The sequence below is a fragment of the Lampris incognitus genome, chromosome 6 (assembly GCF_029633865.1).
Source record: "Lampris incognitus isolate fLamInc1 chromosome 6, fLamInc1.hap2, whole genome shotgun sequence".
NCBI lineage: Eukaryota > Metazoa > Chordata > Actinopteri > Lampriformes > Lampridae > Lampris > Lampris incognitus.
This window is the reverse complement of record NC_079216.1, coordinates 56,233,910-56,247,645: the sequence shown is the minus strand read 5'-3', so window position 1 is coordinate 56,247,645 and position 13,736 is coordinate 56,233,910. Positions and strand designations below refer to the sequence as shown.

At 43.3% G+C, this 13,736-nt stretch overlaps 1 protein-coding gene across 1 annotated transcript in view; it reads left to right on the top strand.

The window, feature by feature from the left end:
- The window catches only part of nlrc5 (NLR family, CARD domain containing 5), a 114,287-nt gene that overhangs the window by 94,497 nt on the left and 6,054 nt on the right, over positions 1-13,736 (top strand). The window contains exons 45-49 of the mRNA XM_056282449.1: positions 1,670-1,756; positions 1,847-1,930; positions 6,593-6,697; positions 12,273-12,356; positions 13,406-13,489. Coding sequence (XP_056138424.1) covers positions 1,670-1,756; positions 1,847-1,930; positions 6,593-6,697; positions 12,273-12,356; positions 13,406-13,489 — 444 coding nt within the window. The remainder of the gene's footprint in view (positions 1-1,669; positions 1,757-1,846; positions 1,931-6,592; positions 6,698-12,272; positions 12,357-13,405; positions 13,490-13,736) is intronic.

The window sequence follows — 13,736 nt, the reverse complement described above, 5'->3', positions numbered from 1 at the left end:
CGATCCTTGATGTAATCCCACCTCCACCTTGAACCCATCTGTCATTCCAACCGCACACCTCACCATTGTCACACTTCCCTCATACGTATGCTGCACCACTCCTTCCTACTTCTCTGCAACTCCTGACTTCCTCATACAATACCACACCTCCTCTCTCGGCACTCTGTCATAAGCTTTCTCTAAATCTACAAAGACACAATGCAACTCTTTCTGGCCTTCTCTATACTTCTCAATCAACATTCTCAAAGCAAACATCGCATCTGTGGTGCTCTTTCGTGGCATGAAACCATACTGCTGCTCGCTGATCGTCACCTCTCCTCTTAACCTAGCTTCTATTACTCTTTCCCCAATCTTCATGCTGTGGCTGATCAACTTTATACCTCTGTAGTTGTTACAGTTCTGCACATCGCCCTTGTTCTTGAAAATCGGTACCAGTATGCTTCTTCTCCACTCCTCAGGCATCCTCTCACTTTCCAGGATTGTGTTAAACAATCTAGTTAAAAACTCCACTGCCATCTCTCCTAGACATCTCCATGCCTCCACAGGTATGTCATCAGGACCAACTGCCTTTCCATTCTTCATCCTCTTCATAGCTGCCCTCACTTCCTCCTTGCTAATCCGCTGAACTTCCTGATTCACTATCCCCACATCATCCAACCTTCTCTCTCTCTCATTTTCTTCATTCATCAGCCCCTCAAAGTACTCCTTCCACCTTCTCAGCACACTCTCCTCGCTTGTCAGCACATTTCCATCTCTATCCTTGATCGCCCGTAAATAACAAACGTTAAATTTAGCAGCTATTAAAAGAGTAGGGGGTTGGTCACCCGAAGTAAACGTACAATAAGAAAAGAGGGTTGTTTTTTTTAAGTAAGCATTTAAAAGTTGCTGTTGAAGTGTCTGTTCTCAGTCCAAATGGGAGACTATTTTACGGGTCAGGGACATATATAAAGAGTGCTGCTTCACTATTATTGTAAGTGTTATTGGAATGGTTTGGAGATGATTGCCTGTAGATCTGAGTATGTTACAAGGAGCATGTCATTCATATAGTATTCTGGAGAGAGTCCATCAAAAGATGTGTAAATAGGTAACATAATCTTAAAATCTATTCTTACACTAATTGGCAGCCAGTGAAGAGATACTGTACATATACTTATGTTCGTGAGTGTGTAACTCTGGACACCATTTAAACCGATTAAAAATGTTACTGCTGGGGTTATCCAGGTGGCGTGGCAGTCTAGTCCGTTGCCTACCAACATGGGGATCGCTGGTTCGAATCCCCATGTTACCTCCGACTTGGTCAGGCATCCCTACAGACACAACTGGCCGTGTCTGCAGATGGGAAGCCGGATGTGGGTATGTGTCCTGGTCACCACACTAGTGCTTCCTCTGGTCGGTCGGGGCGCCTGTTCAGGGAGGGGGAACTGGGGGGAATAGCGTGATCCTCCCACGTGCTACGTGCCCTGGCAAAACTCCTCACTGTCAGGTGAAAAGAAGCAGCTGGCAACTCCACATGTATCGGAGGAGGCATGTGGTAGTCTGCAGCCCTCCACAGATCAGCAGAGGGGGTGGAGCAGCGATCGGGACGGCTCGGAAGAGTGGGATAATTGACTGGATACAGTTGGGGGGGAAAAGGGGGGAAAAATGTTACTGCTGTATTTTTCTTCTCCAGTTTGTCTCATTGCGGTGGATGGACAGTGACCGGAGGCCTGGAGCTGATCAGATCACTAGAACACTGTGTCAGCCTGGAAGAACTGAGGTGACATGCAAATATACTCTCTTTCTCTCTCACTCCGATAACATGTTGAAGATCTGGTGTATATATATAAATATGTATGTGTACCTTCAGTCTAGACTCAGTGCCGCTGGATGAGGACACTAAGGTGTGTCTGGCCCGGGGACTAAGCAAGACCAACTCTCTGCGCAAACTGAAGTGAGTACAACCATTCGCCCAGTTATATCCCAACAAAACACCTCATAATCAATCTTAACACAGTAGTTATCAGCCATACGTTTCTACAAAATGACTCTTCTGGGGACAACATTTAAATAAAATGAAAATTAAAACATCTTTTGCAGCCTGTTTTTGAGACTAATTAATCGACACATGACAGAATAATATGTTTTTTTCCCCCAATTTAGTGGCCAGTTGATCCCTATTTTAGTTCAAACACCCACCCTCGTACTGCATGCGTTTGCCAACTGCATCTCTCCGGTCGGCAGTCTCGAAGGAGACGCTTCCCCACTTTGGTGACAAGGCGAATCCAGGGCCAGGCCGAACCACTGCTTTTTCTGACACACCCAGAGGTGCATTCATGTGATGAACACAAGCCGACTCTGCCCCCCTCCCAAAGACGGCATTGCCAATTATTGCTGCTTCATCGAGTCCGGCCATAGTCGGATCTGATGAGACTGAGGTGCAAACCCTAGTCCTCAGTGGGCAACTGCACCAACACAAAGCCGATGCTTAGACCGCTACACCACCGCGGACACCAATTTGCTGAAGCTTAAAAAAGACATGCATTCAAGTGTGCCTGATTCCTGATTCCTTAATGTTTATTAACATTACCTTCCTCATCAGACCCCTTTGTACTGCAGGGTCTATGGAGAGAAGTGAGGGGTCACTAAGGGGTCCCCTCACTTAATGTTGGCTCTCTAAGAAATTCACTACATAACCAAACACATGTGGACACCCCTTCTAATTAATTGGTATTTCCATCACACCCATCGCTAACAAGTGCATAAAATCAGGCGTACAGCCATGCAATCTCCATAGACAAACATTGGCATGGGATGGAATAGGATGGGCTGTACTGAGGAGCTCAGTGACTTTCAATGTGTCTCTGTCATAGGATGCCACCTTTCCAACAAGTCAGTTGGTCAAATTTCTGCCCTGGTGTCACCTGCCTTGTTTATTTGTTCATTGCAAATCCCCCAACATCACATTGCATCTGGACTCCTAAAGATTGGACACTCCTCTTCTGGTGTCTCCCTCAACCCCATCCAACACCTTTGGGATGACTTGGAATGCCGACTGTGAGTCAGGCCTTCTCCCCCAACATCACTAATGCTCTTGTGACCGAATGGGAGTGAATCCCCACAGCCATGTTCCAAAATCTAGTGAAAAGCCTTCCCAGAAGTCTGGATGCTGTTACAGCAGCAAAGGTGGGACCAACTCCATATTAATACCCGTGGATTTGGAATGAGATGTTCAACGAGCACATATGGGTGTGAAGTTCAGGTGTCCACATACTTTTGACCATGTAGCGTATCATTGTATAACTTTTATGATTAATTCATTAGGAAAAATGACAAGATGGAATACATATGTGTGAATGACAGGGAGGACAGCGGAATGGTGAGGATGCAAGGAGTAGAGGTGACGAAGGTGGATGAGTTTAAATACTTGAGGTCAACTGTTCAAAGTAACGGGGAGTGTGGAAGAGAGGTGAAGAAGAGAGTGCAGACAGGGTGGAGTGTCAGGAGTGATTTGCGACGGAAGGCTACCAGCAAGAGTTAAAGGGAAGGTTTACAAGATGGTTGTGAGACCAGCTATGTTGTATGGTTTGGAGACAGTGACACTGACGAAAAGACAGGAGGCAGAACTGGAGGTGGCACAGTTGAAGATGCTAAGATTTTCATTGGGAGTGACGAAGAAGGACAGGATTAGGAACGAGTATATTAGATGGGCCTGGCGTCCTGTCCAGGGTGTGTCCCCGCATGCCGCCCAATGACTGCTGGGATAGGCTCCAGCATCCCCGCGACCCTGAGAACAGGATAAGCGGTTCGGATAATAGGAAAAAAAAATATTAGAGGGCCAGCTCAGGTTGGACAGTTTGGAGAGAAAACAAGAGAGGCAAGATTGAGATGGCTTGGACATGTGTGGAGGAGAGATGCTGGGTATATAAGGGGAAGGATGCTGAATATGGAGCTGCCAGGGAAGAGGAAAAAAGGAAGGCCAAAGAGGAGGTTTACGGATGTGGTGAGAGAGGACATGCAGGTGGCTGGTGTGACAGGAGGATGCAGAGGACAGGAAGAGATGGAAATGGATGATCTGCTGTGGCGACCCCTAACAGGAGCAGCCGAAAATAGTAGTAGTAGTACCAGTAAGAAAAATTGAAGCCCATTTGTAATATTATCACACGAAAATTTTATTATAAACTGTGATATGGAATTAGCTAGTTAGTAGTGAAGTTAGTTATCTGCAAACAAAAAACAATATCAGTGAAGACAATTAAATGATGCTACAGTATTTGACCCCTGCCCCAGTACATGTGTTTATGCATATTAAAAGTATACAGCTTTCAAATTCTTGTAATGCAACATTTGGCTGTCATATACTCCCCTACCAGTAGGTGCCAGTAGGTCCCAATACAAAGGGATCAAAAGGGCGCGGTGTCTGGGGAAATCCTGTTGGGTTATTGGACCTCAGTTTAAGTGGTAATGGTGAAGTCTTGCTTGGCAAAGTACCTGAGCATTGCAGGTTACAGTTACTCTCAAATTGCTTTGATTAATCGAAAATGAGATCTATTGGACAGTATTGTTTTATTTTTGGTGTAAAGTGGATAGAACAAAAAGGTTTTTCTGTGTTTCTTTTTCTCATCTAACGGATGAATGTGTCGTCCTTTGTCATTAACTGTTTCTACTGGTTTCCTCTGTGTGAACGTACGGTAAAGCCCTCTGGTACAGTCAGTTTGATTTAGGGACAGACAAACTTGACCTGATTACACATGTCTCTGGTGACATGTGTTCATACAGATCTTAAAAGAGTGCAAATAAAATTGGAGTTGCTGTGATTCTCACCAATTTTCCCTTATTTTGGATTTGTTTGTTAGTGAGATGGAGCACAATGCAGATCTGTCCCGTGTGAATAAGAACAACAGTCCTGTGGCTCACTCACACTTAGAAGAGGGAAAGTCCAAAAAATCAATTGCCTAACACACAGGAATACTAGATTTAATATTGGAAAACCCAAAACAATTTATTTAAGCCTAAATGAATATTAACATAATAGGCCTAAACATACATATTTCTAGATTGTTTTAGGAAATTCAGTTAGTTGCTCAGATAAACTGAAACCAGTTACACATCACTCTGGCAAATAATTCCTGCAAAAAAAATAAAAAATTAAAAAAAATAAACCGCCTTCTAAATTGTACCCTCAAGCCCACAGTGTGTGTGTGTGTGTGTGTGTGTGTGTGTGTGTGTGTGTGTGTGTGTGTGTGTGTGTGTGTGTGTGTGTGTGTGTGTTTATATATATATAAATGGTACTAGGGCTACAACTAACGATTATTTACATTATCAATTATTTTTTCGATTAATCATTTAGTCTGTTAAAAGTAAAAAATACTGTCGAATGCCCATCTTAACTTTCCAGATACCAAGTGGTGTCTTTAAACTGTTTACTTTGTCTGACCAACGGCCCATCCCCCCCAAAAAAACAACCCTCAACTATTAATCTCACAATGATATAAATCAGAGGAAGGTAAGCAAATCTCAGCTTTCCTTTGCATTCATGAAACTGCATCCAACAAATGTTTGGTATTTTTACTTGATGAATGACTCAGGGCGGCACGGTGGCACAGTGGTTATCACTGTCACCTCACAGCAAGAAGGTCCTGGGTTCGAACGCCGGGGTTGTCCAACCTTGGGGGGGGGGTCATCCCAGGTCCTTTCTGTGTGGAGTTTGCATGTTCTGCCTGTGTCTGTGGTGGGTTTTCTCCGGGTGCTCTGGTTTCCCCCACCATCAAAAAGACATGCATGTTAGGGTTAATACTCCTGTCTGTGCCCCTGACTGAGGCACGGCAAGACGAACTGGAGTTGGTCCCCGGGCGCTTCACGGCAGCTGCCCACTGCTCCTAGCTACACAGCTAGGATGGGTTAAACGCAGAGTGTAATTTCCCTACAGGGATCAATAAAGTATCTCAAAATGTAAAAAAAAAAAGAATTAAGACGATTGTTTGACAACCAAATTGATCGATTTTTTGGTCAGCTGACTAATCAATTCACTGACTAATCATTTCAGCACTATCCAGTACTGATACTTTTGGCTGTTATGAATTGATATTACCACAATGTCCTCACATAATTATATATAACATACGCTGAATGAACTTCAAGCCAAAAAAAGATCACATGATACATGTCAAACTGGAGTGATCTGAAATACATGTCTGATGTTCCTTGATTCACGTACGTACATCACATAGTGCCATGAACTGAAAGAGGATGGAAGGGTGAGGCAGAGGTGTTTCAAAGGTTTTGTATTTGTCAACTTGTTTAATGGGGGGACAGCATCTCCTTGCACCCCCCCCCCATATCGACCCCTCTGTAGGACAAACAGGAGGCATCCTTTGTACCAGTTCCACTTAGTAACAACAGTCTCACTGCTGCCTCCAACAGACAAGGCTGGACTTATTTTATTTCTCTCATGCTCTTTTCACAAGAACACATGCAAAACAAATTCAAGAAAAATATAACCTTCTAGAATGAGGCCCCATGTCTCCTGGCTCAGTGAGTTAACAATGTCTTCCTCTTGAAATTAAACTGAATACTAAATAATTTCAATGAAATTGTGTGTGTGTGTGTTCCCCAGTCTGAATAGGGGTGCTACAGTTGCTATGGTTGGATCACAAGAGACAAAAGATACACTGGAGCTTCTATCTGTGATGGAACAACGCAGACAAATAGAAGAGATAGAGTAAGTTACACACATGCACACACACAAACACAAAGCAAATACTGGGCTTATATGCAACTAACCTCTGAACCTGTGTCACCTCTCTCTCTCTCTCTCTCTCTCTCTCTCTCTCTCTCTCTCTCTCTCTCTCTCTCTCTCTCTCTCTCTCTCTCTCTCTCTCTCTCTCTCTCTCTCTCTCTCTCTCTCTCTCTCTCTCATACAAATACTATACAGCAGACAATGAATATGTGACATCCAGTGATATGCAAAACTTTCCGAATGTAAACAAAGCATGACGGGCTGTTTGAATGCATGTTAATTTAAGCGAATGAGTGAAACTGAATTAATTATTTAAACTTTGGGATTATTGTTCAGGGCATCACTTTCATTGGAATGAATAAGTATGTCATTAAGTTCAAATATGACAGTGATCGCTTCAGTTGTACATCCAGCTACACACAAGTGATTTATTTGCTAAGATACTGAATATGTAACACTGCTTGAAATGATGGCTACATGAGTCAATGAAAAGAAATTATAGAATTCAAAATAACAAATGAGGAATATAATATAATGTGAATTGAATAAACAAAGTAAATGATTGAGTGGATAGATGACTTGGGAGCTAATTGATGTCTAACCACATGAATATTATGCAGATGAAATTTTCATTATATGATCCACAAGAATACAATTCAGTCACTTCAGTGATAGATGATAGTAGGAGTAGTTGATATCAGCAGCATTCAGCTAATTTTCCTAAATAATTGAGATAAATAGGGTTTCGGCATGAGCTCTTGATATTGAATCTGCTGGTTCAGAGTTGGATGAGCTCTAAACAGGCATCACAGTGATGAAGTTATCAAACCTCTCAAACCAATGGCCTGCCTTCCAGAGACCAAGACCATTCTGCAGCTTGGCAGTGCTTTTAAAGGGTAATTCTGTGTTTTATAACCTGGGTCTTATTTTCTGAGTTTTTGCCATGGTGCATCCATCCATCCATTATCCAAGCTGCTTATCTCAACCGGGGTTGTGGGATGCTGGAGCCTATTCCAGCAGTCATTGGGCAGCAGGTGGGAAGACACCCTGGACAGGCTGTCCAGGGACAATTTAGTACAGCCGATTCACCTGACCTACATGTCTTTGGATTGTGCGAGGAAACCGGAAGAGAGAACATGCAAACTCCACGCAGAGGATGACCCAGGATGACCCTCAAGGTTGGGCTACCCCAGGGCTCGAACCCAGGACCTTCTTGCTGTGAGGCGACCGTGTTAACCATTGCGCCACTGTGCCACCCGCCATCATGCATATCAATTATAATTTTGGAGATCTTGGACACAGGCCCACCGTTAGACTCTGCTTTACAGCTCTGTCTTACGGGACAACAGAATATGGTCCTTAAACCCGTCCCTTCAACAACAAATAAAAAAAAACCCTAGTGTCTCAGTTTGACTGTACACATGATAACCCATTTTCTATGACTTCTCAATTATGCTGGCCGGGTAGTTTATCAACAGTTACTACGATATACAGTAAGTATAGGCTGACCATATCTGCTAGTTGAACCAGGAAATTGCTCAGAAATGCGATCAATCATTGATAATATCAAACATTTAGAGAAATAACTTAAAATTTTTACTTCCAAAAATGGAATTTAGATAACTTGGCTAAATTGGACTCGTTGAGACATCTCTTACACTGGTATTCCATGATCCCATATGACGCCATTGTAAAGCTGAGTCCAACAGTGGTCCCGCGTCCAAGATCTCCAAAATAAAGCATGTGAGTAAGAAATATATAATTACTTATATGCACAATGGCAAAACTTATTAAATTAAAATCTTTGTTAAAAAAAAAGCAATTATCCTTTAAGAATGGTGCCAACTTGGAGACTTCGTGGCTGCATCTGGGTAATATTTCTTACAGTACCTGGGACACGTTTCACAGAAAATGGCGACGAGTAAAGAACTGTAGGCAACAAGAGAATGGGAGGTGTTACAAAGCGGACACCATTGTAAAGACAGATGGCGTGCATACCGTGCTGCCAACCCTCCTGCAAAGAGTCACTACTGGCCGCCCAACAGTTGCTGGAACTCCCCAGATGACATCATCACCCAATGAAGCTCTTAACCCAAGTTCAGTCAGGAAGACCTTCAAGCTCTTAGACTGCGTGGCAATACGCTCGGTATTTGTGTCACTACATAGCGATAAAATGTATAGAACAGATGCTCCTACTGGCGATACATGTAGGTAGGTGGCTGTGAACAAAGCAGTAGAACCTCTACTATCCAATATCTATAGTATGTTCTGATGGCATTTAACCAGTTCTCTTTTAGCAAATGTTTTGAACTTCCCATGGCCGTAATAGACAATTAACACTCCGTCCATCCAACCACATCCATGTCAATCAGCCTTTGATGTTATTTATTTAAAGCTGCTTACCTAATGCCCCCTTGCTGATGTCATTTCAGTGCTGTGCACCTTTTTTCATAAAGCCACCACCCAATCTACACTGGGTGGCACGTGTCACAGCCCTGTCTTTCTCCAACTACCACTGCCTGGGTCAGCATTACATTTGTAGTATTAGTAGCCCTATGAAATGTAAAGTTAAAAGTGTTTTCTTTTCTGGGACGCCCCAGTGGTTGCCTGGTAGAGTACGTACTACATAGGGCTGAGTCCTTACCGCAGCGACCTGGGTTCGAGTCCAGCCCGGGCCCTTTGCTGCATGTCATCCCCTCTCTCTCACTCTGTCTCTCTCTACTGTCACTGTTAAAACAAAAACAAAATAATTACTTTGCTTACTATAAGCAACCAAAGTAAAAAAAAAAAAACGTTTTCATGATGAAGTCAATGGCAAAACACATTTCAAGAAATTCCAGCTCAGTCTTCAACAGTGTTCGAATAAATTACATTGTGAATATTAAATTGTGTCTCACCTGATTGAAATTTGCATATAGTCTCACGAGGACAAACCTACAGTCACAATCTGGAGGTCTGGTCCACACAGTCCATTTAGCTGTTAAGCGTCTCCAGATTCTGAAGGCTCCACTCTCATTGGCTTGTCTGCAGTGTCAATCACAAGAGTGTTGTCTGTGCGCTTGGGGATGAGTGCATTGGTTTTTCTGGGTCCGCCAGTAAACAAACACATTGTGAAAAACAGAGCAGAAACCAAAAGGAAGACGTTCTTCCAACAGTAAGAAACAATGAGCATTTGTGACCAGGAGTTGATCGCTGGGTTTGGCAAAAGTTTGTGAAGTTCACACCACTACATTACTTGTAAGACCGCTGGGCCGGGTGTCTGGGTAACGTAGCGGTCTATTACGTTGCCTACCAACACGGGGATCGCCAGTTCGAATCCCCGTGTTACCTCCGGCTTGGTCGGGTGTCCCTACAGACACAATTGGCCGTGTCTGCGGGTGGGAAGCCGGATGTGGGTATGTGTCCTGGTCACTGCATTAGCGCCTCCTCTGGTTGGTCGGGGCGCCAGTTTGGGGGGGAGTGGAACTGGGGGGAATAGCGTTTTCCTCCCATGCGCTACGTTCTTCTGGCGAAACTCCTCACTGTCAGGTGAAAAGAAGCGGCTGGTGACTCCAAATGTATCGGAGGAGACGTTGTGGTAGTCTGCAGCCCTCCCCAGGTCAGCAGAGGGGTGGAGCAGTGACCGGGACGGCTCGGAAGAGTGGGGTAATTGACCTTTTGCAAAGTACCGCCCCAGAACAGTGCTTGTCCAATCCTGCCTTAACAACGGTTTCTATGTGAGGGAGGTCCGTCAAGCTTTCAAACAGACAGCAAAATGCTGAAACAGTGTACCTCTAGGATCTGCAAATCGGATACTAGATATGTGAAAAGTTTGGAGGGGGTGTAATTTGCTTTCCCTTCCTGAAACCCAGAACACAAGAAGTGCAATGTCGGCAATGGATTTGGCAGTATAGCAGACCCCATGGCCAGCTTAATCCATCCAAAATCAACAAAAATACCTCTGTTTGCTCCAAGCTAAGCTTGCTACTAGCTATTATTGATAACTAATATAGCTAATGTATTATTAGTTACTTTTATCCACACAATGATTATTACCATTATCAACGTGTTACTAACTAAAAAAATAACATTATTAATGTACCTGATGAACGTAACCGGCTTAGTCTGTAGCCAGAGAGACCTAATTTAATGATAGCTAATGATAGCTAGCCCACTAACATAACTTTGTTATGCTAGTCACAGGTTAGCCAGGTTCCACCTTTCATTTCAGAGCATAAAGACCCGCGGGGAGGGTCGGCTGGGGTGGTCTCTGGCCAGTCTGACCTCCTCATATCCGGCCTATTTTAAGTGTTTCTCCCCCTCTGTGAGCTCCAGGTGGGGACCAGCTGTTCAGCAAAGTCATCCCGCCCACTGAGGCATCTCGTTTGCCTTATTTTGTTGAAAATACCAGTTCTGGTCTGAAGGTAAAAAAAAAAGAAAAAGTAATGGGGCAGTTCCCCCGGCCCCGGGGCATGTCCCTGTGACCCCCAGGAGCCCATACAGACCCCCCTAAAAAGCCTGGATAAAAGAACGCCATGTGGAACCTTGGCCAAAATCAACACTATAATATGGTGATGTTGACAATGGATTATTAAAAATATACGAATAATAGCTGAAATATTTGACTTACCCTACAGTGCAAGAGCACAGTTGGGCCACAATGTGTTTCAGAATTAGTTGATGGGGTTTCTCATTCTTTGATTGCGACCGGTAAGCTTTACCCTCAGTTACAGTCACACCCGGCAGCCCGGAGTCCACGCAAGTCCCTGCCTGGACAACATGAATGTACTATTTTTACTTCATATGCATTTACTGGTAGGCAGTAACTAGCAGGGTTGGGATCGAGCAGCGGTCAGTTAAAGACCGAGAGACCTGAGAACTGACCACTCCTAAATGTCACACCAACATAACAGTCTGACTGGCTGTTTTGAATGTCAGTCTGAAAAATATTTTCCAGCCAAAGTAGGCGGCTCTTGAACTTGTAATAAAGATCAATGTGGACCAGAATGCCGAGCGAGACTAGTTTGCATACTACCTGTATGTAAACTACATCACATGAGAAAGAAAGACGTACAGTGGCAGAGAGAGACGGGAAGTGAAAGATTAATTGGCCGATATACTACACACCAAAATAAACTATTAACATATTTTACAAACTATATATAGAAATATAGTTTGGAAACTATACTCAAGATAAAAAGTAACAATAAAAATATTAACAAAAGAAATGAAGAAATAGTTTGTATTTTTTGAAGAGGATCACAAAGGAAATAAGCTCTAGGGCTTTTATGTTTTTATCCTTGCTGATTTTAATGTGGGAAATGTCTGTTGTGCAGTGTTATATGTATTTTAATCATCAAATAGATGCATTCAGTCATTCAAACTAGCGTACGTATTTAAAGAAATGGCAGACCCTATACAAGTAATCTATTTACCTGACATAACATACGATCAGGGTATTTTGAATCAGGCATTTAATTCCTTTTTTTTTCAACGCCCTGCTTAAAGTGAAAATATCCTCTCACCCCATGTCACATGCTAGTGATGATATAATGTGGATTTGCACTTGTGCTTTCAGGTTGGAGGGCTGGGCGATGGCTGATAGAGGGGTTGGACAACTTATCAAACTCCTTCCTGTTTGGAAACACCTCAGGAAGATCAGGTAAGGAGGGGAACAGAAAGCCCCTTTCAGTCTCATACATCTTCTTATTGTATGTCCATACCTACCCATCGACTGTCTTTGCTGCATTATCAATGGTCTTGTACCATCCACTTTGCCTTTTACTATGTGTGTATAAATTAAACCGTGATCTGTCTGGCCTGGTGGTTATCAACTCCAGTCCAGTCTAATCAGGGTGTTCCAAGAACTGACATAACCTGTGTAGGGCTGTCACGAATAACTGAGTAACTCGATTATATTAAAAAAAAAACCTCTACAATTTTACTACCCCGAGGCTTCGTTTCATCTCTATATGCGTCTCTAAACATGTCTGGGGATTTGGAACAACTGTGTATAACGGTGAAGCTGTCAGATAGTCGTTACTGTTGCATATAGATGATGCAGTGGATCATCTGAGTTGAGAATATGGAGGAAAGCAAATGACAGAATTGCCCCCCGGGCTCAACATCACCAGAAGGACACACCCCCTGACTGCAGTTGCCAGAACACATCCCAGTGTACAGGCCAACTCTACATCTCCCTTCATTCCCATCCTCTCCTTCAGTGCTCGCCAGCGGGTAAAAGCCAACCTCAGATTCACTCTCATTTTGGAATGAGCTTTGTCCACTTGGCGCTTCGCCTCGCTACATTTGCATCTTTTTGGCGCCGTGTCCGCCATCAGCGTAGCTTCCTCTTGGATGCATGCTTATGACCTCGATCTGGCACCTGGTCGCTACGTTTTTAGAGTCCTGCTACCCAAAGGTTAACACCCAGAAATAAGTAAAATACAGGCAGACAGGGTCTCTGCAGATACAGACACCACCACACGTCTAGTGGATCATACGTGATGATTTGAGAGGGGTTATTTTTGTATGAGTCTATAAATTGATTTTTAGGAAAATACTACTTGTTCTACCTTTAAATCATCATTTAAATTTTGTAATTTGTGAATTGCTGCCATGGCTGTCAAAGAATGACAAGGGCACGGAACCATGTTTTCACATATGGCTTGTGGTTTGTGTCGATGTATGCTGTGTGTTTGTATCCTCCAGGCTGTCAAAGAACTTTATCGGTGATCGCTCAGGGGAGGCGTTGATGGAGGCGTTCAGGTCCTGTAATCATCTGGAGGAGCTATAGTAAGAGCATAGATTGTACATAGGTCATTCATATCTAAGTGAGGAAAAAAAATAAATTCTGGTGATCCATTTTCTAAGTCTGATCTAAATTGTTTTCCCTCCTGTGTTTATGACTTAAGAACAGGTGAAAAAAGGATTTTCCATGATAATCTTTCTAAGTACCTTCTTCTTTTTTTTTTCACCTGTGGAAACAGGTGAAAAAAAATTTTGGCAGGCCATTAAACATTTTTTTTTTGTTGCCAGGATC